General features: G+C 44.1%; 1 protein-coding gene across 1 annotated transcript in view; it reads right to left on the bottom strand.

Moving 5' to 3' along the window:
* Positions 1-2,910: 2,910 nt before the first annotated feature.
* Positions 2,911-24,674, bottom strand: part of LOC148500940 (protein kinase C delta type-like) — a 33,420-nt gene continuing 11,656 nt past the window's right edge. Inside the window, exons 2-8 of the mRNA XM_088451162.1 lie at positions 11,208-11,332; positions 11,062-11,122; positions 9,392-9,547; positions 9,062-9,123; positions 6,705-6,729; positions 4,696-4,824; positions 2,911-3,198 (exon numbers count right to left, since the gene is read on the bottom strand). Coding sequence (XP_088307288.1) covers positions 3,067-3,198; positions 4,696-4,824; positions 6,705-6,729; positions 9,062-9,123; positions 9,392-9,547; positions 11,062-11,122; positions 11,208-11,332 — 690 coding nt within the window. The 3' untranslated portion in view covers positions 2,911-3,066. The remainder of the gene's footprint in view (positions 3,199-4,695; positions 4,825-6,704; positions 6,730-9,061; positions 9,124-9,391; positions 9,548-11,061; positions 11,123-11,207; positions 11,333-24,674) is intronic.

Below are 24,674 nucleotides of genomic sequence, written 5' to 3'. Positions count from 1 at the left end.
ATTACTGTATTTTGAGAACCCACATTCTGCCATACCTAAACTCCTTCATATCCTGAAAGACTTCCATATTACCTCTGGTTTTTTGATAAATTATAACAAAACAGAGGCCTTGGCCCTACACTCGGACGTCACAAAAAACTGGAAAAATACTTTCCCATTTAAATGGGCCAAAACAACTCTAAAATACCTAGGCCTTAATATCCCGGCACATCCCTCCGCCCTATACTCAGTCAATTTCCCTGCTTTAATACAACGTACACTTTTAGATTTTGAAAAATGGAAACATCTCCCACTCTCATATCTCGGTAGATGTCAATTAATTAAAATGATATCTTTTCCTAGGATTTTATATTTTTTTCAGATGCTCCCCTTGCTTCCTTTAGAATCTGATTTAAAATTGATTAACAAAGCGATCAGCAAGTTCATTTGGGCGAACAAAAAACCCAGGATTTCACTATTCAAACTCAGCCAACCACCTGCTTTAGGCGGAATTAATCTCCCTTGCTTAAAATCTTATGCTATTGCGTCAAATTACCGATACGCAATTGACTGGATTAGAGGAACAAATGGATTTGCTGACACGCTAATAGAACAATCTTTTAGTGTTGAAATGCCATTAGCTAGTTTGCTACACACACACGACCCTTGTCTCTTCCACCTCACGTAGCACAAAATCTACTACTACATACTACATGCTTGGCTTGGCGACGAGCCAGAACTCAAATGAGAGTCCCTCCCAATGTCTCCTTGTTCCTTCCTATCGGCCATAACCCAGGGTTTGATGCTGGTTTTCTAACACAGACTTTCAAAACCTGGAACACACAGGGATTGCGTTACATATATCAATTATTGGATCTCTCCACAATGACTATTTACTCTCATAACCAAATACAGGAAAAATTTCCCTGTATCCAAATCCCTTTATTTATATATTTCCAAATACGTAGTTATGTCAATACTTTACTCCCTAAAATTCCCATTATACCTGGGAAAAATGGTTTGGATGATGTGCTGTCTCGCTGCCTCTCTATGTCATTTTCCACTTCTATGCTATACACCTATATACGCCGGGAAATAAATTTGGAAGTGGAGACAGTGGGATTTGCCAAGTGGCATTCCACATTCCCTAACATACCCCTATCCACCATTTTGAAATCTTTTGTTAGACTCAATAAGCAATTAATTTCGGCTTCATACGCGGAAATGCAGTATAAATTATTGCATCGTGCCTATTTCACCCCCAAATTAAGACTCATCACAGGTACTTCCACAGACTCAAATTGTTTTAAATGTGGTCAACCTGATGCGGATCTAATGCATTGTATGTGGCACTGTGCGGAGGTACAGAGGTTCTGGTCCTTGGTACACACCTATATATCCACCAAGTTGGGAATTGCTTTTGAACTAACACCCGAGTGGGCTATGTGGGATATTGTACCATCATCTGGGTCATCCTGTGCCCCTGGAGGTGCCCGTCTATTACTAGCAAAGATTGCAGCAGCTGCGAAAAAAACATTATCATCTCAATGGATATCCACTGACACTTTAACGCTCAGTCTTTTACAACCTAGAATTACACACCTATTTAATATGGATTGGCTAGAACTATCCCTTAATAAAGACAAGGAAGCAGAGAAGTTCTTTAATATTTGGCTTCCATATGTTCACACATTAACACCTCAGGTTAAAGACACGCTTCGAGCTGCAGTTCAACTTACAGCCTGGTATAATGAAGAAACCTTGTCTTCAGGTGAACCACCATTTTAATTCCTGTATTGTTACGTTCCTCATGGATACATTGTATTGCACATTACTGTTGTGGTCCCTGTTGATGTCTTGTCATTTTCTGATCAACATGTTATATTGTTTATTGCGGTTTTACAATAAAAATATGTTTTAAAAAAAAGTATCAAATGCTTGGCTGAGCCTCTGTATCCAGGTAGGTAATAGAGATGGGCAAACCTGCTGTATGGGATATTTGCCTGATTGTGCATTTGGCCTCAACATGTAGCACATTCACTTACAAATGCTAATCTTACCTTGATCTTCTAGGTGCTGTAGCGGATCACGTGTAGAGGATGTGAGAAGACTGATGGTAAACACAGAAATGATGTATGTTCTGGTTTGCTAGGGCCGCAGAGAAGTGATGGGCGATGTTCTGCCACATAAAAAGTAACAGGGCCATGGAGGAGGCCAGAAGTGTGTCACGGCAGGATTGACTATATCCAGGGCCGGATTAAGAGATTGACGCTAATGCGATTTTAATGCAAATTGAGCGATTGTTTGCCAACACGCCTACGTAATAGCAACCCTGCGCATGCGCAATCGCATTACAATTACGGATGCACAGAGCATCCCATCACAAAGTGACTGACAGGTTGTCAGTGTTTGGGGGAAGGGGGTAACGGGGAATGGTCAGAAAAACGCAGGTGTGTCTGTCTGTTTAATCAGTTACATGGGCGTGCATAAATTAGCCATTGCTATTGCATGCGCAGCTCTGCATGTCAAAAGAGCTCACAAAGCTGCGGCAGGTCAGACCTCTTGCAAGGGTAAGGTGGCCGCCGATGTGCTTTGATGTTACCGATATTTATGCAGGTATGCGTCGTCGCACGCAGGTAAGAAGGCAGCAGTGGGCATCTTTATGCTCGGGTGATCTTTGCAGACATTAGCATATTTTCAATGCTGCGTTGCGTATGAAATTGCAGTTGCGATCGCATTAGCGTCCATCTCTGAATCAGGCCCTAAGGGCATAATGGGCCTGGAACTGAAAATGTTCAAGGGCCTATACTAAGAAAGTAAGGAGCTGTGATCAGCGCTGTGTGGGTGGTGCCAGAGCCAAGTGGGCGTGTACACTCCTACACTAACAGCCGCACTGTCTCCATAAATACATAAAAAGTGACAATGCATAAGTTCTTGAGAAAACTAGAAATACAATTTTATTACGTATGATTTATAGCCAACTGTGTGGCCAACTGGTCAACATCATGGTGCCATGAACGTGGGCCTATTTTACTGTGGAAGCCTGGAGCTGGAGCTCCACCCGCCCCATTGTTAATCTGGCTCTGACTATATCATAATCACAAAGGAGAAGCCACGGAAATGCTCTTGATGGAAGGAGCCGATTTCCCAGTCCCAGGCGGATCCTGCTGTTGGCATCAGTTGTTGTAATGTCAGGTGCGGGAATGACTCCTCAGATGGCTGCAGAGAGAAGGAATATAAGATGTGTATTTCCTATAAAGAGTGAGAGCAAACTCCCTTATATGTGTCAGACAGATCCATTTACTGTGAGAATAACCAGTGATACAAATAAATTATTAAGTATAAATGTTATCTATCTGGCTAACCAGCTATGTCTAATTATTATATATTTCATCCATATTAGGGGAATTTACATTCACCTTCCCCGATTAAGGAGTTCTATCACCTGGCTGCAATTTACATAACCAACTACAAGTGTCAGAGGCTCAGTAAGAAATGAGTCATGGCGCCTTCACTATACTCTAATTCACTTTTATAATGCCAGGGCCTGATTCATACTTGGGAATAGAGTATTATAGTGCAAGTAACTGTGTACCTGGACAAACCATGTAGCAAAGCAAGGGGTGTGAATACATAAATTTTTTTTCATGCATGGTAAATACTGTCTGCTTTTGCCTGTAGCCCACAAATGCTGGACTGCTTTATTTTTACACTACAATATAGATTTTAGTTTGGACAAAGCCATCTCACATCTAAATCTTTCTGCACATTTATATCTGCCCCCACTTGCAGTGGAACATGGTTTTACCCAGGTGAACACATACTTGCTCTATCGTACTCCATTCCCAAATCTGAGTCAGGCCCCTAGTCAAATCAGACCAACATAATACCAGATTCTCTGACTTTTTATTCAAAATTGGGAGATTTATCAAGTTGCAATTTGTTAAAATTATCCCTTTTTGGATAATTTTTGGGTCGAATTGCAAAAAGGGTCAACTGACTGTAAATCACTGGAAAATGCCATTTAACCACTGCACCACATTACAAATTGCCATCCTGGTGTTTAGCCATTACAACAATACAAATTGTTAGATGTATAAAGCAAACCACCAAATTAAACACCAGTAAAATAGAGGTGGTTGTGAGAAGCGAGATAGCTAAGTCAGAGGCAGATTTAGCTGTCTTGTATGTCGACATGTGGGGAAAACAAATCCTTCTTCCTCTTTATTAAACAGGACATTCTATTTAGGTGTTACCAATACAGTAGAGAGGAACACAACTTATCTAGCCACAGATATGGGGCTGTCCCCGATTGGTTGCCCATGTATTAAGTAGGCGGAGTTACTTGAAATGAATCCATATCACTTTGGGAGCTACTAAGTATAGCTGAGGCCAGAGTAGCACAGAGTGGGGGGCAGACTGTGGTGACTCAGCATATGCTAGCTCCATTTATTGCTTTATTGTGGGGTGGAAAAAAAATGTATTTAAACTAAAGGCGCACTTATAAATTAGGGGAAGGCCCTCTGTTACTTTGCATTGGAAATGGGCATGCCTAGTTGCAGCATAATGTATTGGGAGAAAAAAAACAAAAACACATAGATGTGACATGAACCCGATTAGCACCCAAAGTAAAATGATTTAGGCAACTTGCAGTGCTTTCTAGTCTGCCCAGAAACGCACACCTTGGTAAATCTCCTCCAATATCTCTGCACTTACTGTGCCGGGTATGAAAGGGGGTTCTAGCTGGAGGGCTTCCAGCTTCACCCAATCAATGCTCCGGAAGAAAGGGTGGTACCGAATCATTCCATCCGCACCCAGACGTCTCGCAGGATCTTTGCTCAGGAGCTGATAAGAGAAACAAGAGCACAACTGTGTAACAATTCAGCTGTAAATGAGTCTGTAACCCATACTGTGTATCTAGACATTAGGTACTTGCATAATCACACAAGGGGGGGGGAAATCCCTTTGGCCACTAGCAGGTGAGTTCAAGAATAAATGTATAACAAGATATGGGGCATCTACACCAAATGATATTTCAGAAATGTAACAGACTATCAAATAACGTTAACGATCGATATCTGATCGTCCTGCATGTGTTGGATGATCGTTATCAACCAACCAACACATGCACTAAACCCCTAATGACTATAACGATCCGCGATTAATGATCGCGGGTCCCTATAGTAAACAAATAAAAAATTTTTGAGGAAACCCCTTTTTTTAAAGGATATAAAATACCACTTATCTTAATAATGAAGTGTCCTGATCTGTGTGGATTATGGTAGGAAGCCACCCTTATCAATATATCTCTTTAGTTGTATCAGCTGTGAATATTTGACCTGCATTCACATTCAGATTTTACTACTTGGACTATGTTTTATTAAAAATATTTTTTGTAATTTTATTTGGAATTTTCTCTTTGTTATACTGTGATCGTTTGGTTACGAATCACCATACAAATTTGGAAATCCAATGTCTCTATAAGAAGATTACCTAATTATGTTGATCTTATGTATGATATTAAGACACTTAACTGGAATTGTCTGCACTAGATTGTCTGTGTTTTGTATCTTTACATGTTTATCATTACCGGATTGCATACCTCTTATTTTTTGCGAAAACATCCTTTGCGAAGGAGTGTTGTCCACACAGCTCAGGACACTTCATTATTAAGCTAAGTGGTATTTTCTATCCTTTAAAAAATAGTGCAGAGGGTATCCTCAAAATATTTTTTTTCTATTTATGCTCATCTTGGTGAGGATAACACCAGGGAGATATATACCCCTTTACGGAAGCTTTTTAAGCTCAATAATTGGTTGATACCAACTTTATTTGTTTCCCTATAGTAAAACAGGCTAACCTGCATGCACAGACAACGGTCGATGGTCGTCATCGACCATTCGTGCCCGCGCATCGACCGTTGTTTGCAGGGGCCAGACTCTGTAAGATCTTAACGATATGATCGTTAAAATCGTGCAGTTTATCTGACCGTGCCGGGCCATAAGTGGGTATGATGTCTGTGTTGTAAAATATGTATATTGAGTACCCAGTTTTGTCTGTTTATCCCTGACCGATATGAAATGGACGTTCTGCTTGGCTGCTTTGGTTATTGCTATGTATAATGCATAAACACAAATAGTAACTGCCAACATGCATTATGTGTCTGTGTAGTCATGACATTAAGGATATTGTAATAAATCCACAAAGAAAATGACTAATAATATACAAACCCAATTTTATTCACAACATTAAATAATCAAACACAAGAACATGTTTCAACATAAAAGTAGAATATAATATGAGGTAAAGAAAAAATCCCAAAGGCATTTCTACCAATTCACAATGGGGTAACATTAACATATGCAATTATTGTAATATGTGCTTTATACATTTATTTTAGATGGGTTTTATAATTATTTTGCAGGTATATGATTATTGTCTAGGTTTATTATGCTGCATGTGTTCCCTCTGGTTTGTTTGCTTTTGCTGTCTGATAAGGTATTTAGGAGAGAACATTTGGTGGGTATCACTCTGTTAGACAAGGGTTTTGTGGCAACTCCGCACAGAGCAAGGAGGTAATGAATATTAGTCAATATCCCCTAGAACTGACCTATGGTGGTCACCTGTAGAAACAAATATTCCTAACCTATTCTACATACATATAATAGTAGTTATGTTGGGTAGTCAGTGGTGCTCCCCTCAAACATGATCAATATGGTACTTACCAAAAAAGGGGGAAAGAAGAAGACTCTGTGTGGGGGCACACTTGTAAGGAGAATAACTAATTAAAACTTAACTTTTAATATTATATACAAATAAAACCATACTTACCTACATTGCTGGGCAGCTTTCCGGGAGCAGCAGGAGGGGACCTGCTGCTCTCCTCTTCAGGGGGCGGGACCAGACGATAGATGGCATTAGGCCCCGCCCCTTTACAGAAAACCCCCGTGATTCGCGGGTCCGTGAGGAGGGGGCGGGGCTAAATGACGCGATTTGCCCAATTTAGCCCCGCCCCTTCCCGGCGGACCCGATAATTTCAGGTAAAATCTCCCCATCCTGCCCACTTCACTAGGAAGGGGGCGGGATGCGGGAGATATGCCTACTCTTCCGGGATCGCGGGGGGTTACCCGAAAAATAGGGAGCCTCCCGCGATTCCCGGGAGAGTAGGCATGTATGAATAAAACACTATGGAGCATAGTAAACAAATCTGATTTATAACAATGACTACTGCAGGACGAGAAGTATAATCCTCAGTAAAACATACAATTCAAAAGTATCATACTGTAATATAGCTGCCGGTCTGTATAATTAGGCTCCTATAAAGTTCATTACAGGGATATGATCCCCAGATAATGAGCACCAATCTTGGTCTCTCATAAATAATATGAGTATTGCTCCTCCAGATTATTGACTACCATGCTTCAGATTAATGTATATCATGGTTCGGATTTAACCAATTAATTCGATTCAAAATCTTATTCCAAACAACTGCCCTTGCTCCACTCCGAGATATTTAACAGTATAAGTGATTACTATATATCTTCCTTGTCTGCATATAACCCCTCAAAGAGAATACAGTGTAAATCAGTCCTCTGGAACTAGAGTGTAAATTTAAAGATGGTCAATCCTCCAGAATACTATGTCATAGTTAATACCAAGTACACAACATATGTATCCACAAAGTGCAATGTGTATAGTAGATATAACTTTTCGAAAAATAATTATTGCAAAATCTTCTGTATTATTCATCAGCTATTCACATAAAATCCAGGCAAATAATTCCATATCAGGTATATCTCCTCACAAAATTGCTGCAGAATCCTATTGATGCTGGCTTGTATTCCTGTATTATTCATAGGCATGGGCAGTCACATAAATCCCTCATAAATACAGGCAACTAATTCCATATCGAGCAGACAGAGCAAATGCATTTAGTGTTTAATGTCCACATAATTAGTAAAGGACACCATATTTAGTAAATTGATACAATTCGCAGACATAATAATGCACCAGCTTGCTGCAAAGCCAATATTACGAGGAGCTATATATTAGAAAAAAAACTTTAAAAATGCACATATATTTAATATCGGAGTTATACAGGTACTTTCAGTAAATATCTTGTGGATACACACTTAGAGATGGATACAGCACAGGATTAATTTTCTTCTTACGTATCCACACCGGTTCCTGCAGCCTTTATTTGTTTACATTGCCTCGCCTATAACCCCATTCCATTGATCCTGACAAGGACCCCACTGTTTGCCAACATACATGCAAACAGTGGCGTAACTATCGTGGGTGCAAGGGGTGCAGCTGCTATGGTGCCAAAGCTGCTTCTGTGGCCAGCCGCTTCCTTTGCACACAGTCACGCATGTAAGGTGGGCCAGTCCAGTCAGGGCCGTCGAGGGGGGCTCGGTGTCAGCGATGTTGATTTAGTGCTGGCCCACTAGCTGATTACAGCTGGTGCACTGGCAGGCAGACATGGAGAGAAAGCGCCGTTGGTCGCGAGGCGTTAGTGGCTCCTGATTGGATGCCGGTCCACAAGCGCCGTTTGACTCGCGGGACTCAAATTGCGCCGCCGCTATCTGTCCATGTAATTAACTGGCAGCCCAGCCTCAAATCCAAACCTACTGGCTGCTGATGGCACACAGGGAGCCGAGAGGCTGCTGGAGGGACACGAGGAGGTGAGTTGCTGGGGGACTATAATGTGTAAGGGGCACTACTATTGTTTGGAATAATGTGTTATATGGAGCACTACTACTATGTGGCATAATCTGTAAAAGGTATAATGTGTAAGGGACATTACTGTGTAGCATAATGTAAAAGGTATAATGTGTAAGGGACATTACTGTGTAGCATAATGTATAAGGGGCGCTACTACTGTGTGGCATAACCTGAATGGGGTCTGTGTTGGGGGCAAATGTGTGGGGTTTTTTTACCTCTGGGGGGGGGGGGGGGTCATTATAAGATCTTGCTATGTGGCCTACAAAGTTACGCCCTTGCATGCAAGCACAGAGGCTCTGGATTTAATATGAACTTTCATGAGTCATAAAGTTTGCCAAGACTGAGGTTAAAAGGATACTTTTGTAGTTTTCTCACAGGTTTTTGCAGACTGCCAATTTCCACTGGAGCCAGCCCCAGAATCTGTGTAATTTAAGAATGTGCCCATTTTTAAGGATTGGGTGATAGTATGTGGCCCTGATGAAATTCAAACCTAGGCAAAAACCTAATCCTGGTCAAACTACACCACCTTGCCAAATTTGGTGGAGCTAGGTCCAAAACTCTGGCCGTGCATAAAGGACAAACAGATGGACAGACACGTTTTCTAGCTTATTATATAGAGGTTTCCCATAATAAATGAGAGATCTGACAACCAGAGCTGTATATTCAGCACTTACACACACACACTCACCTTTTCAATTATGTTCTCTGCCTCAAGATTGAGAGAAAAGTCCTCTACACTGAGCAGCCTAATGTTGAACTGGGAATCTCTGGATAACATCTGGAAGAGGACAACGCCAAATGAAAACCAATCGGCTCCAGCATTGTACTTGTGGCCACAGAGTATCTGCCAAAACAAAGACGCAATTTACTACATGCTATTGGGAAGATATAATTAGCTGCGGTAAAATCTATGTTTACTGCTGCTTCATTTAACGCGTAATTGCACTTAGAGCTGCTATGCACGCTAATGCTTAACTCTCAATGCAATTGTAAGTGGTCATGCAGTAATTTTCTTTTATGTTAGCCACGTTAACTGTTGGGAAAAATGGGGAAATCACTACCACAATAAAACGTGCAAACTAACAGCAAATTAATGCTCTTGTTTAATACATAAAAATGCCTGTAAGTTGATTTTTCTTTTTTACAATTTACGCTACTTTTAAAAATGTGTTAAACCCCCTGTAACTCCCACCTACATGCTTAACCTGTCCCATTCATAGAATACTTCCATATACCTGTCCCACATCTCTGAAAGAGGTGTTGTGCCTGACACAAAGCCCTGTACACGGCACAAAGTTTCATCATGTTGATGGAAAGAGGGCTCTACTGACGCATCAAACGGCCCTGAAAGGTTAGATGATAAGTTACTGCCCCCCACCCCTGAAGGCTTGCTTCGGTGGTAAGTAGGACCCAGTCCTGGATCCAAAAGGGACGTCCTCCACCATGTCGAACTTTGAGACCAATGACCCCAGAATCTGCATGCACGAGTGTATGGACACCACACGCTGACTGAGAAAGGTGCGTATTCTGGCTTGTAAGGTCAAAATCTTATCCGGAGGGAGGAAGACTCCGAGCTCTAGAATCCAAAAAGGCTCCCAGGTGGAGCATCTCCTGGAACGGAGATAGCGTGGATTTCCTCCAATTGATTACCCAGCCGTGGGACTGTAGGAGCTCTACTGTCAGACATAGATGATCTGTGAGAACTGTGCCAGGAGAAGCAAGTCATCCAGGTAAGGTAAGATTCTGATGCCCTTGTGTCGAAGATGTGCTGCCATTACCATCATGGGCCGTGGACAGACCAAAGAGAAAGGCCTGAAACTGACAATTGTTGTTTTGTACTGCACACCTGAGGAAGCGTTGGTAACTGTGGCATTCTTTAAATAGGCATCCGGGATATCTAATGATGCCATAACGTCCCCAGGTTCCAATGCTAGAATAATGGACCGAAGGGACTCCATGCGAAACTTGGGAATCTGGAGAAATTTTTTCAGGTGTTTCAAATTGAGAATGGGTGGAAAAGAGCCGTCCGGCTTCTGAAGAAGACACAGACTGGCGTAAAAGCCTAACCCTCTTTGGGATGGCAGAACCGAATGATGACCCCAGAGGCCATGAGAGAGCGAATAGATGCCTCGAGAGCTTCTAACTTTTCTGGCTGCGTAGTAAGGCCAGTGGAAAAGAACCATGGATGCTGTCGAAAAGTGAGAGTGTAGCCCTGAGACGCAACATCTCTGACTCAAGGGTCTATTGTTGTCTGCATTCACATTGCTGCAAAATGACGAAGCCAGCCTCCCACTCAGAGGTCCCCCGGGAGAAGGCCCGTCCCATCATGCAGCAGGCTAGTGGACAAGGATTGCTTACCTCTTGGCTTGGAGCTCTTAGAGGCCTGGCTTCTGGGAAAAGGCTAATCTCCTGCTTTGCCCTGTGGACGAAAGGAACCCGATACTGAAGCTTTAGGTTTCGGGGTGACAACAGACGGCAAGAAAGCAGATTTAGATGATGCTAACATTGCCACTATATTGTCCAATTCTGGACCAAAACAGACCATCACATAGGGAAGGGCCTCCAGGACCTTCTTTGGATTCCGTGTCCTCCTTCCAGGTGAACAGCCAGATGGCCTTTCTGACCGCCACTGCAGAAGCTGAAATTTTAGAAGTTAAAATTCCTGAATCTATAGCTGCTTCAGAGAGATAAGAAACAGACTCTCTAACATTGTAACCATAGTGACCAAGTCATCTCTGTGTGCGCCAGAGAAAAGCCCTTTCTTCACATAAATGGTTTTTAATAAATTTGCTAGCTTCCTATCTGTAGGATCATTAAGAGATGCCATATTAGGAATAGGAAGGATGACCTAATTACATGAATAATATGGACATCCACAGGGAGAGGCAACTCCCTCTTAGCCCTATCCGCTGCTGGGAGAGGGTTAAAGGTAGAAATGCGCTTGGACACTTGAAGCACCTAGTAGGGTGAGTCCGTGCCTCCGCTAGGAAGTCTTGTAGCTGAGCGGAAGACGGAAATGCTATAACTGTCTTATTCTGCCTTTTAAATACAGGTGCTTTGGATCTGGGAGGTTGCTCTGAGTCCACCACTAGGAGAATGGGCTTTACTGCTTAGACAGGAGCCACTACGTCTACTGTGGACATAACGCAGATAAAGAAGTAGGGCTTTCGCATATATATAATCTGTCCAGTGGTGTCCCCAAGGTGACCGAAGCACAGACACACAGTACGAATATACTGACATGCACCCAGACCACTCAATGCTGAGAATAAGTAGGCTAATAATGTTATGAATGCTCATCTAACCATCTTAGTAATAACAAGCGGGGGCTGATTGCATAATCTGGCTTTGAAATGCGAGATATGGAGGAGACAGAAGCCCAAATGTCTCTCCCAGAGCTGTGCTGAGGCGGGCAATGCATAAAATGGCCGCTCAGCATCTCAAAGGAGGTGGAGGTTTGAACCTGTCTGCAGTGAGAAATCACACCCAGGGCTGGGGAAGGGACTAACAGGAGGAGCCCTGCTTCCCCGTCTGGTATGGACCCCAGGGTATCGGCCAGCACCGCTATTAAGCGGTGTTCCAGTGGAGACAACCATTGCCCTGACAACCAACACCAGCGGTGGTCTCCTGCACCGCAGTGACTGCCGTGGGTGTGCAGCTCCCTGCTAGCAGGGAGCCGCCCTTACCTGTGAGCCGCCGACTGTGGCATGCGGCTCCGTCCTGTGGAGTCCGCGGCCAAAGTCACTGACCCAGTCGCCAGTACTGCGGCACCGGCGCTGACTTGGTGGAGCACACGGTGACGGCGTCCTATAGGACGCCCTGCACCGCTTGATCAGTAAAGAAGTAAAAATAAAATAAATCTAATGGAAGGCCACTAAAAAGCAGCCCCCCTGACAAGGTGCCGCTCCTAGCCGGCATCAAACTACAACTGGATTGCCTCTGGCTGGGGGCGGAATATAGAGGAGCCTGGGCTTGTGGGTCATTTTATTAACTATTTGGTGCCTAGATTCTCCTCTCCAGGCTATACCCATTGTCATCCCTGTGCCCCCTAGTGGAGGAAGAAAAAAAGCCTGTGGCCAGCAGCGTTAAGTTGCATTTAGCCTAAACGGGTTAACGTAGTTAATTCAATTCCCCCCTATAGATTATTTCTCATGTAGCTGTAAATTTGTACAAAAAACACTCAGTAAGAGCAATATTTTCCATTGGGTAATCCCTATATATGTATGCATGTAATACATGTAACACACATATGTAACACATGAATGATCAGAATAATTCTATTGGTAAATACTATAAATTATAATTATAAATGTGTGCAGAGCCCCATGTTTTGGTTTTGATTATAAACCATCTGCAGGTTCTGGTTTTGGCAAACAACCGTGATGTGTTATGGCTTTGGAGCCATTTTTCTTTATACATTAGTATTTGTATTATTAATATTCCTTTACAATCATTTATAGCCCAGTTACTAATGATCACCTCACACCTGTCAGTAAAGACCAATACTGGTTGGAGGCTGCAGTAAGCTGGTTGGCTAACATTAGTGACATAGGTATGTAGTCATTATGCCGCCAAACACTGTAACAACATTCACAAGGCCAATACCCGCATGTCTGCTGTCATAATGTTGAGTCATAGGATTAAAATAGGGTAATAGAATGACTGAGCGCTCATCCTATTACCTTGTCTAAATCGAACTACACTGAGCTGCTTATATATACACAGCGCAGCATACTATTATCTACCTCAATATGATTAAAATGTTGATACCCAAAATGTGAACATATGAAATGTTGACAATAGAAATTTTAAAGTTAGGCTAAAAATTGCGTGTCAACATTATAAACCCGTCAACATTCTGAAGATATCAACATTTTGTAACTATCAACATCATGGCATACTTGCCTACCTTCCCGATTTGGTCGGGAGCCTCACGAAAATCGAGTGCTGCTCCCGACCTCCCGGGAAGGCAGGCAAGCCTCCCAGCTGCCTCTCCTATCCTCCCGCATTTACATGTAAAATGCCTGCAGCAAGGAAAGGGGGGGGGCGGTTTATGCGATTCACGTGGAATCACGTTATTTTGGCCCCGCCCCCTGCTTCACACTTCCTGTAATATCGGCAGTGTGTAGTAGGGGCGGGGCTAAAATGACGTGATTGCGTGGCTCCGCCCCCGCCCCGCCCGCAAACTCGTCGTCTGGCCAAACCCGCCCCGTTTGCTGGCCACGCCCCCCCAGTCATGCCGATCTGGCTGTCTCCCGGAAGGGACAGCCAGATAGTCGGCAAGTATGCATTATGGGGTCTAATAATGAATGTCGACAAAACATACGGAACCTGTGATAGCTTACATACAGGTCTGTCCTCATACACTATTGCAGCAGTGACGCCAAACAACCCTTCTCGGCACGCCAGGTCCCGTGCAGCTGGGCTTGTGCTGAGCATCTTTTTCGGTTAAATGTGCATGTTAGTCAAAATGTTATCCAACAAAACGGCTTAATGAGACCGACGTCTCTGGTACACAATAAGAGGTGTTTTGCTGCCACTGTGATGCGAATATGAGGCAAATGTAAAGACAAAGTCACTATGCTACAGCTCCAGGTGGCTCATGCATCTCGTGCTGCATGGTGTATTGAGGCTAGGTGCATGAGGACACATCTATACTAAGGGAAAGGAGTGATCAATTGGGGCACGAACTTGGAAGAATACAGTACATGGTGGAGGGCTGGAGCAGATGAGACGAGAGGGCGGTGTGGCCGTCACACAGAGCGCACTGTGCCCTGGGGCGGAATCGGCCGCCCGCAGCAATTTCTATTTGCCGGGCCGCCCTTCGATTTCAACTCCTGTTCACTACAAGCAGGGTTATTTCAGAGCCGAACGTTAGGAAACACCGTTCCTGAAGCTCTTTTCATAAAGGAAGTCATCAGGAACGGCGTTCCGGAACCCACGTGCTAGCTCTGCAATCACGCGCCGGGAATCCATCCATCAGCACTAATGGAATTAAGAGACACTAACAGCTAACGCAGCATATCGAATATAGTGCCGGCCGTGTGCCAAGTACAGCTCGCAGTCCTAGCAGCCAATCAGGAGTGGCCGCTCCTGATTGGCTGCCAATCTGCAATTGGCTCACGGCCGCTCCATATTCAAAATGCTGTCATTACGGTGTAATGGATGGCTGCCCAGTCCGCGACAATCCTCCTCCTTTCCTTCCATATTTAATTCATAGTCATGTGGGCTCCCCAAGTCCCAGCCTTCCCTGGCCTGTGCCCCCACCTAGTCCAGAATTCCCTGCCATGTGCCCCCCTAGTCCAGCATTCCCTGCCCTGTGCCCCTTCACATTCAGCCTTGCCTGCCCTGTGCCTTCCAATAGGATCCAGCATTCCCTGCATTGTGCCGCCCCAACCATGTCTAGACATCCCTGTGCCCCAAATACGCTCAGCTCACCCTGTCTTGCACTTTAGTCTAGCCCTACCATCCCTGCGGCCCATTTTTCCCTGTCCTGTGACCCTCCAGTTGCAACCTTTACTGGTCTCCCATATAATCCCCCACCACCCACCTTTTACCTTGTGCCCCCATTAACCACTTTTCCCCTGTGCCCTTCACAAACCACTTTTCCTCTTCCTGCCACCCCCTTTGAAGGCGATGGAGTCCTGCTGGCCGATGATCAGAAGCGACGTGGAGAACCTGAACACTAGGGGAGTTACAGGTCAGGGAATTCTGGACTAGGGGGTACAGGGCAGGGAACGATGGACTGGGGGACACAGGGCAGGGAATGCTGCACTGGGGTGGGCACATGACAGGAAACGCTAGACTGGGGGATACAGGGCACGGAAGGCTGGATCTGGGGCGCACATGGCAGGAAATGCTGGATTGGGGGTGCACAGGGAAGGGAAGGATGGAACTGGGGGTTACAGGGCAGGGAATTCTGGACCTGGGGCAGAAAGGGCAGGGAAAGCTGGACCTGGGGGGGGGGCACATGACAGGAAATGCAGAACTGGGGGGGGGTGCACAGTGCAGGGAATGCTGGGACTAGGGGAGAGCACAGGACTATGAATATAATGTGGAAGGAGAGGGATTGGCTCCAGCCCAAAGCTGGTTAAAGTCGCAGGGTGGGTATTCATTCAGTGACAATCATGACATGAAGAGATACTAACAGCCACAGCATTTTGAATATGGCACCAGCCACCATATTCATATAATCAGGAGTGGCCGCTCCTGATTGGTTGCCAGTCCGCCATGGCTGTTAGTGTCTCTTCATGACATGACTGTCACTGGATGGATTCCCAGAGTGCAAATGCATTGCTAGCAGGCGGGTTCCGGAACGGCATTCCAAAGTCATTTTTGAAAAGAGCTTCAGCAACGGCGTTCCGGACCATTCCGCCTCAAAAATAACCCTGCCCATAAGCAGCAGATCTCTAACCGTCGCATCAGGAAATAAAAGTTCAGTTCCAAGAGATTCTGAATGTGAGGTGGCATATGGTTAACAAAAGTTTCTGTTTTGGTACTATTGACTCTGTAATCCAAGTAACTACCATAGGTATCGAGTTTGAAAATGAGATTAGGGAGGGAAATTTAAGGGGAACACAGAGTCAAAAGCACATCATCTGCAAATAACTAGATTTTGTACTGTGTATTACTGGAGTAGAATACCCCTTATACGAGAATGTACGCGAACGCAGGCCAAGAATGGTTTGACTCTGAGTGTAGAGGAAAGGAGTCAACTTGTATCCCTGTCTAGTCCCATTTCTCTCTCAAACTAAACACAGATAAACATAAGCCATTAGTCAGAATGGAGGAAGCAGGATTGAAATATAAGGCAGCAACTGCAATTTTTCCTTAAGCTGAGCTGCCAGAAGAGTATCGGGTTTATTACTCATCTCATAAATATTTGGTTGAGCCAGCATAGGGCCCTTTCTGTCTTCTCCCCCAGGAGAGTTTGCAGCTTCTCTCTGGATTTTTAAATAAGTTTGTAAAAGGAGGTTGAATTAGTTTTTTTGTGGGTTTGTTCCAGATCCTGAAATTGAGTAGAGAGCTAAGTAATACTTTCAGGGGGATATTTACTAGTGTTCCCGCTAGGCTGTTTTAGCGGGGCGCCACGCCCTGTCTGATTTCTGAAGTGCAGAACGCGCCCTGCCCTATTTCTGAAGGGCAGAACACGCCTTACCCTATAGTGCGGCAGCCCGCTGAGACAGCCTGTGGGTTCTGCCTCCACCCGCGGATTGCTGTGTCCCGCGGATGGTCAAAACGGCAGCGCAGCGGTCACCGCCGGTGAATGGACGCCGGGCGCATGCACCCGGCATCCATTCACAGTGACCGCAGCGCTTGGGGGCTGCCCGGCATGTCCGTTAGTACCGGGCACGCCCCCTTTTCGGGCGCGCACCTTAGTTAGTGCCCTAACTCTGGGTCTGGCGCCCTGCCTCCCGTCGGACCTAGAGTGAACACTATGTTTACTATTGTTTGATTTTGATTTTAGTGTGATTTTCATTTGATTTTGCATTTGGAGATTTACTAAAGGCAAAATCGAATGTTAAATCAAACATAAAAACGAATTTCACTCCAAACCCACTCAAAAATCGAACATTGGAAAAACATTGGTACTTTTACAAACAAAAACACACAAATCCCTTATTTACTTGTATTCTATTTGAAATCAAACACAAAATCAAACTTCAAATCCTCAAATGTATAGACCTGCTTTATGCTTTCGATTTTAGCATAAGCAGGTCGGATTGACACAGATACATACATACATAAGTGAGATGCATGCATGTATCTTACTGTAAAAAGCTTGTTAAGTGTTAATTTTTTTTTATTTTTTTTTAAAGTGGGGTCCCCCCCTAAATACACAACCAGCCCCGGACTTTGCATAGCCAGTCCTGGTTGTGTAAGTACAGGCTCAGATCCGGTCCTGGTTCTTGAATTGCAGGGGAGAAAATGCATAGGGTTCCCCTGTAATTCCCATAACCAGCACCGGACCCTTTATAGCGGGGGTGTAATGTCACAGCCAGGGAAACCCTATCACCAGGTTCCCCAGCCGAAACATTACTCCTGACCGCTAGTCAGGGAGCTGTTCTTTGGCTGAGATAGGCGGGGGCTGACCTCTCTCAGCCAATGAATGCTCAGATACGGCTCTACAAAAAGGGAGAAGCCGCGTCTGAGGGCTTCATTCGGGAGGTAACAACCATCGTGGTTGTTACCTAGTTAATGGGTCGCATTTCTCGTTTTTTTATGTTACAAAGACCTAGGATGCTTACAGGGAGAAGTGGACCACCAGTCCAGGTAATGTAGGTGAGTATGAGTGAGTGTGTAGCGTTCCCGCTAGGCTGTTTTAGCAGGGCGCGGCGCCCTGCCCTCCTTCTGGAGGGCAAAAAGCGCCCTGCCCTCACAGCCTGCGGGTGCCGTCCTCACCCACAGGACGCAGTGTCCCGCGGGTGGAGAAACATGCGGTGTCCCGGTCACCGCCGGAGAATAGAATTGCAGGGGAGAAAATGCATAGGGTTCCCCTGTAATTCCCACAACCAGCACCGGACCCTTTATAGCGGGGGTGTAATGTCACAGCCAGGGAAACCCTATCACCAGGTTCCCCAGCCGAAACATTACTCCTGACCGCTAGTCAGGGAGCCGTTCTTTGGCTGAGATAGGCGGGGGCTGACCTCTCTCAGCCAACGAATGCTCAGATACGGCATCTATTCTCCCTTTCTGCAGCGCTTGGGGGCTGCCCGGCATGTCCGTAAGCGCCGGGCACGCCCCCAAGTATGACGAAAAGGGGATGCGTCTTATAGACACGCCCCCTTTCCATGACCACGCCCCCTTTGCGGGCGCGCGCGCATAAGGTTGCCCTCTCTGGCTCCGGCGCCCTGCCTGCCGCCAGAGTGAACACTAAGTGTGTATGTATGGATTACAGCTATACTATCACGGTGTGTGCGTGTGTATTGTGTTTATTTAAACATTTCTTTACAGGTGAACTACAGGTACCAAACGGGCCCTTAATGCCCGCTTGCTGGTACTTGTGGTTCTCCAAGTACCAGCATGCGTGGGAGGCTTGCTGGGACCTGCAGTTCTACTGTAAAAACAATGTTTACACATCTTTTTTAACACTACACTTACACTATCAATCCGCCACCCACCGCCCAGGGGTGGCGGGATGTGTAAAACAATGTTTACACATCTTTTTTAACACTACACTTACACTATCAATCCGCCACCCACCGCCCAGGGGTGGCGGGATAGTCCCGGGCTATCAGCCTAGGCCTAGAGAGGGGAACCCCTTTATTGGGTATTTTACTCCCCAGGGATCCCTGGCCTGGGCTGACTAGCGGTCAGAAGTAATGTTTTGGCTGGGGAACCCAGTGATAGGGTTTCCCTGGCTGTGACATTTTTACATCCCCGCTAGAAAAGTCCGGTGCTGGTTGTGGGAATTACAGGGGAACCCTTCGCATTTTTTCCCCTGTAATTTCAGAACCAGGACAGGATCTGAGCCTGGTGCTGGTTGTACTAAGTACAGGGATACCCATACGCAATTTTTTCCCTGTACTTACACAACCAGCACTGGCTATGCAAAGTCCGGGGCTGGTTGTGTATTTAGGGGGGGACCCCACGTTTTTTGTTTTTAAATAAAAAAAACACTTAAAAAGCTATTTACAGTAAGATACATGCATGAATCTCACTGATGTATGCATGTATCTGTGTCACAACGAACTGCTCATGCTGAAAATGAAAGCATGAAGCAGTGCTATTCATTTGGGGCTTTGAAGTTCGTTTTGAAGTGGAATTTGCTGTTCGATTTGTACATGAACATGTAAAAACAAACAGCAAATCACTGTTCATAGTCGAACCAAATCAAATTCGACTTAGAAAAGGCTTCTAAAATCGAATTCTAGTAAATGTGGGATTTGAACTTTCGTTTTGATTTGTGGTGAGCTAAATCGAACATCAAAACGAAAGTAAAAAAGAACTTTGATAAATATACCCCTCAGTGTCTTTTCTGATTGGAAGCATATTTAATAATAGCCCCATGGACAACAAATTTATAGGCATCCCAGGCTGTAGTAAGGAGTGTGTTTGGGGTCAAATTAAATCAAAGTGATTTTGAATCTGGGTTTACAGATCCGGCAGCAGCAGGGAGGACCATCCGCCAGTATATTCCAGCGCTGCCCACCCAGTGTGTACCCGGTGGCTGCAGGGAGGAGCAGCTGCCGGAGACATATAAACATGGAGAACCTCTGTAGCACCAGTGTTCTGCATTCACCGATATACTGAAAAACACAGATATTCCACACAAAAAAAAAAAAAAGATTTTATGTGGTTCCTAATTTCGTGTCCTATTGATTAGAACAATCCTATAGCAATCAAGAATATCAATACAGGACTGCAGAATAAGGCATGGTTATATAGTTTAAAAGTGTGTAAAGCACAGGTTCATGCACAGTATAACATAAATATTGCTATTTTTATGGTAAATTGTGTTTAAAAAATATACTGTATATATATTTTAAATTAAATCCTGTTGGCTATAAATAGATGTTCTTGTCCTAATTCAATCATAAAAAACAGACAATTTTTGACCATTTTTTTGGAAAAAACATTAGCCAGGTAAGTAGTTACTGCACAATAGCATAATATTATGAAGTCATGCACAGAGGTAAGCCGGCCATTGCTACAAATACACAATCACGTCACCCAGGAGTGTCCTATTTCAGTGACCATAAAATCTGAGTGTTCAAAGGGATTGTTATTATTAATAATAAACTTTATATATATGGTGCCACAAGAAGTCCGCAGCGCCGTACCGAGCATGCACATAGGCCGTGATTCAGAGATGTACGCTTATGCCATCGCAGCTGCAAATTTGTACACAACTGCTATGCAAAAATATTTAAAATGTCGCAGCCGCTGGGAGATGTACTGAGACGCCCACCTGCAGCTTTGCAAATCCAAGCATCTGCATAAACTGCAGCAGCATCTGCGTACACAGACGCAACATCGCTCGCAGATCATTCCATTGTTGCAGTCCTGAGTGAGTCTATTGTCGCGCAGAATGACCATGGCAATTGAGATGCCAGAGCCACATTCTTTGTGTACAGTCACAGGGTGAGACAGGCCCCCAAAACTCCCCATTACCTCCCCCAAATGCTCCAACTGTCAATCACACTGCGAATAAAGAATCGATGCGAGCAACTACGGTAATGGCTCCTTGACGCATGCTCGGTTTAAAGATGATCGCTAAACTCCGTAAACATCAGAATAGCGTACAATTCTGAATCATGCCTATAACTCGTATTGGCTTGTACATGTCTTTCTGCAACTTTTACTAGAAACAGCTTAATCTAACTGGCAGCCCCATGTGCTTTTTATTCATGTTTCTATGTATGTGGATTGGGATTTTTTTAGGGATAGCAATTGAAAACTGACAGTTATTAGCAACCACTGATGTTTCTGATTAGATGAACACTAGGAAGCACTGTCTGCAGCTGACCTCCTTTGCATGTGCAATCTCTTGGGGTCACTGTGAATGTGCACTAGCCAATGAATGGTCACCTTGCACTGGCCACATGTCGCCTCTGTTCAATGGCTGTCTTACGATAGTTTGTTTTCATTGCCTGTGAACAGTACAACTGGATAACATTGCATCCAATGCAGAGAGCATAGCAGTGTTGCGTCTGGTAGCAAAAAATAAATAAATAACATTGCCTCATAAAATATTGCTAAAATATCCAGCTTTAAGAAGATAAAAACATTGGGGGGGGGATTCAATTCAGTGCGTTGTAGAATAGTCGCAGGAGGGAGCTCCTGCAGCTACTCAATACACCACGCTGTTTGGGTGGCTAAAGGATTTCTTCTCGCACCCCCCTGGGGATGCGAGGAGAAATCAGACAAAAGAGCTGGGCGCGCAGCTGTTTACTGGCTTAGCGCGGCGCTAACAGCCGAACGCCCCGGCACTTTAGTTGGAGAATGCCGGTTACCGCGTCTAAACACCCAGGTTAAGTCGCGATAACCGGCATTCTCAGACTTACCTGCTTCCCGACAAGGCACACAGCGCATTGAATTGCATTGCCGCGGGAGCTCCCTTACGCAGCTATTCAACATTGCACTGAATTGAATGTTTAGAGTTGCAGAAATATGCTTTAAATTACAGACACCAGAAGGACATGAACTTGAACCAATGCCATCAGGAAAAAGGGAGCCTATTACCCAATTAACTTCATGTGTATATGTATATATAAAGACAAATGATATAAAATGCATGTGGCCCATCAGGCTCTGGCATAACACAGGGCTCATCTGACCCAGGTAACCTTAAGAACAATGTCCAAAATACTGGCCAGGATAGAAGACAAAGCCCCCAGAATGAGAACAGCTCTAATGAATTGTTGTGTATACTGCACACACCCAACCTGCTGCTCCCCATAGAAGATTATTTATATAGCACTTCCTCTTATACGTCTGCTGCTGCAGAACTCGTCAGAGTCTGTGACAGACCGGGAACGAATCTCTATAGCCAACAGCACTCCAGACCCAGTCTAGCCAGCACTGGTACATACATACAGCTCTTCACTGCTGCTAGCCCCAGCACCACCAGCAGAAACACTCACTATATCCCTTGTACCCGGATCGCTATATCTTAAAATCATGTGCTCAACTATTTTATACCGAGGCACACTATTGATAACGCGTCTGCGGCACTCCACACGGCAAGCGCTTCTGGGAAATGTAGTTCTGCGCGTCGTACTCGCCATAGGCTGCGGGGAGTAATAAACTACAGCTGCTGCAGAGCGCACTTCCTGTGCAGGGCGAGAGCAATCAATCGTCAGCAATCCTTGCGGTGCTAGATAGTAGATACTAGTTTTTCTTGTAGCTAGAACTGTGTTGAGCGAATGAAAAATACCACATCATCTACTATTGTTCTGGTATAGAGAAGTGATCATTACAAAAAGGTTAAACATTCATTTAATTCACTAATAAAATAATAGATTAATCACTAGTTATTCATGTTTGGATAAGGGTTAAATAATAATGCACTTGCCGGCAAGAATTACATGTTAGCAGGAATAATCAGGAATCTTGCTTATGCTTAGATAAGAAGAACCATGGCCTTACTATGGGGTTTATTCAAAATGACTATCTAAATCCATCAATTCTTTCTCACTGAGAATCAGGGCCGGATCAAGGTCTGTGGGGGCCCCAATCAATAAAATCAAAGTGATTATATGGGTGATGTTATAAAAAAGTATAATGTATCAACCAGCATTGTGATATATATATATATATATATATATATATATATATATATTTCTGTGTAAAAAAAATAAAAATATATGTATATATATATATTATATATATATAATATATATACACACACACACACACAGTATACATGTGTATATAGATATATGACCACACACATACTACACACAGTATAAATGTATGTGCGTATATATATATATCTATATATCTATACACACACATTTATACTGTGTATGTGTGTATATATAATATATATATATGTACACATATATATATATATTATATATACAGACAGTATGTGTGTACATACCCATACATTTATACTGTGTATGTGTGTGTATATTACATATATATATATATACATACACAATATAAATGTGTGTGTAGGTATATATATATATATACTGTGTATGTATGTGTATATATATATATATATACGCTCATATAATACATTAATGATAATAATGTGTGCGGTGGTGGGACAGCGGGCTACCTTTCCTTCAGCCCTCAACTCCACGTCCCGCCGCCCGGGGAAATGGTTCCTTGAGTGCCCGACTCAGCTGCTATGCCCCGCACGCACTTCAGGGTAGGTAGCCTGGGCTGAGAGTAGCCACAGTCTCGCGAGATTTGACATTTTTACAGCAGCTGCCGCGGATAGCAGCAGGGAACAGTTAAATGTTAGTAGAAGCGGCCGGGGATCGGGGACAGTGTGTGGGGCCCCCCTATGTGTGGGGGTCCCGGGACGACCGCCCCTGTCGCCCTGCCTTTAATCCGGCCCTGCTGAAAATTAGTCCACACCAAATAGCCTGATAATATAAAGACATCAATGAAAAGCACAGAAGGAAGTCAAAAAGATTAGGCAAGTGTTTAGTACAGTAACCACCAACTAGAAAATATTCTTATTAAATTAGAGAGATGCATGCCAGTGTTCAGAGACCTGCTACATACATGTTCCATACATTTCTCTCTGCACTCGCTTGTGTGTTTTACTCATACCCCTTTCAGACAGAAAAAAAAATTACCGGGTTAAACACTTCAACCCAGTAATTTGCTGATTTAGGGCCGTATTCAATGTGAGGCGAAAAGTCAGTTTCCGCGATACTTTTTCACCGATGATGTCATTTTCGCCTGTTTTGAGTTTCCTCTGTATTCAATTTAGAAGACTTTTCGCCTAGGCAATGCAATGTAATAGGCGAAAAAGTTTTGCCTATGAATAGCAGGTGGAAAAAAGTGCAGAATTGCGGTTTTGGGGTACAACATTGCGGGAACCCTCGTGCAGCCTTAAGACAGTCCCCTAAAGGTAAACTGTGTCAAAAAAAGTTAAACAATATTCGGGACACCCAAAAAAAATTATGTTTAATTGTGGGGGTAAAAAGAAAAAAGGGAGAACAAAGGCCCTCATTCAGAGCGCTCGCTATTTGCGGTCGTTCGTTCTAAAACAAGGGGTGGCTATTCAAATGAACCGTTCGCTAATTGCGGTCTGTTCACGCCTCTAAGTCTGAACGAGCGCGCAAAACTTGCGGTTGTAATTTTGTAAAATATGCCCCGTTGCCGCTCGCACCATACGTCATGTCCGCTATTTATTAGATTAATCGAGTACATCGAACAGCGTATGAACTGCTCGCTATTCTTGTGGCTGTTTTTTTCAATTGCTATTTTGCGAGCAGTTCGGAGTAAAAAAAAACCAAGTGACGTGGTCAATGACGCTGCTGTATTAATTATGCACTCCCTTG

The sequence above is a fragment of the Taudactylus pleione genome, unplaced genomic scaffold (assembly GCF_031769625.1).
Source record: "Taudactylus pleione unplaced genomic scaffold, aTauple2 ptg000539l, whole genome shotgun sequence".
NCBI classification, from domain to species: Eukaryota; Metazoa; Chordata; class Amphibia; order Anura; family Myobatrachidae; genus Taudactylus; species Taudactylus pleione.
Note: the sequence above shows the minus strand (reverse complement) of the source record. Positions and strands in the feature narration are given on the sequence as shown.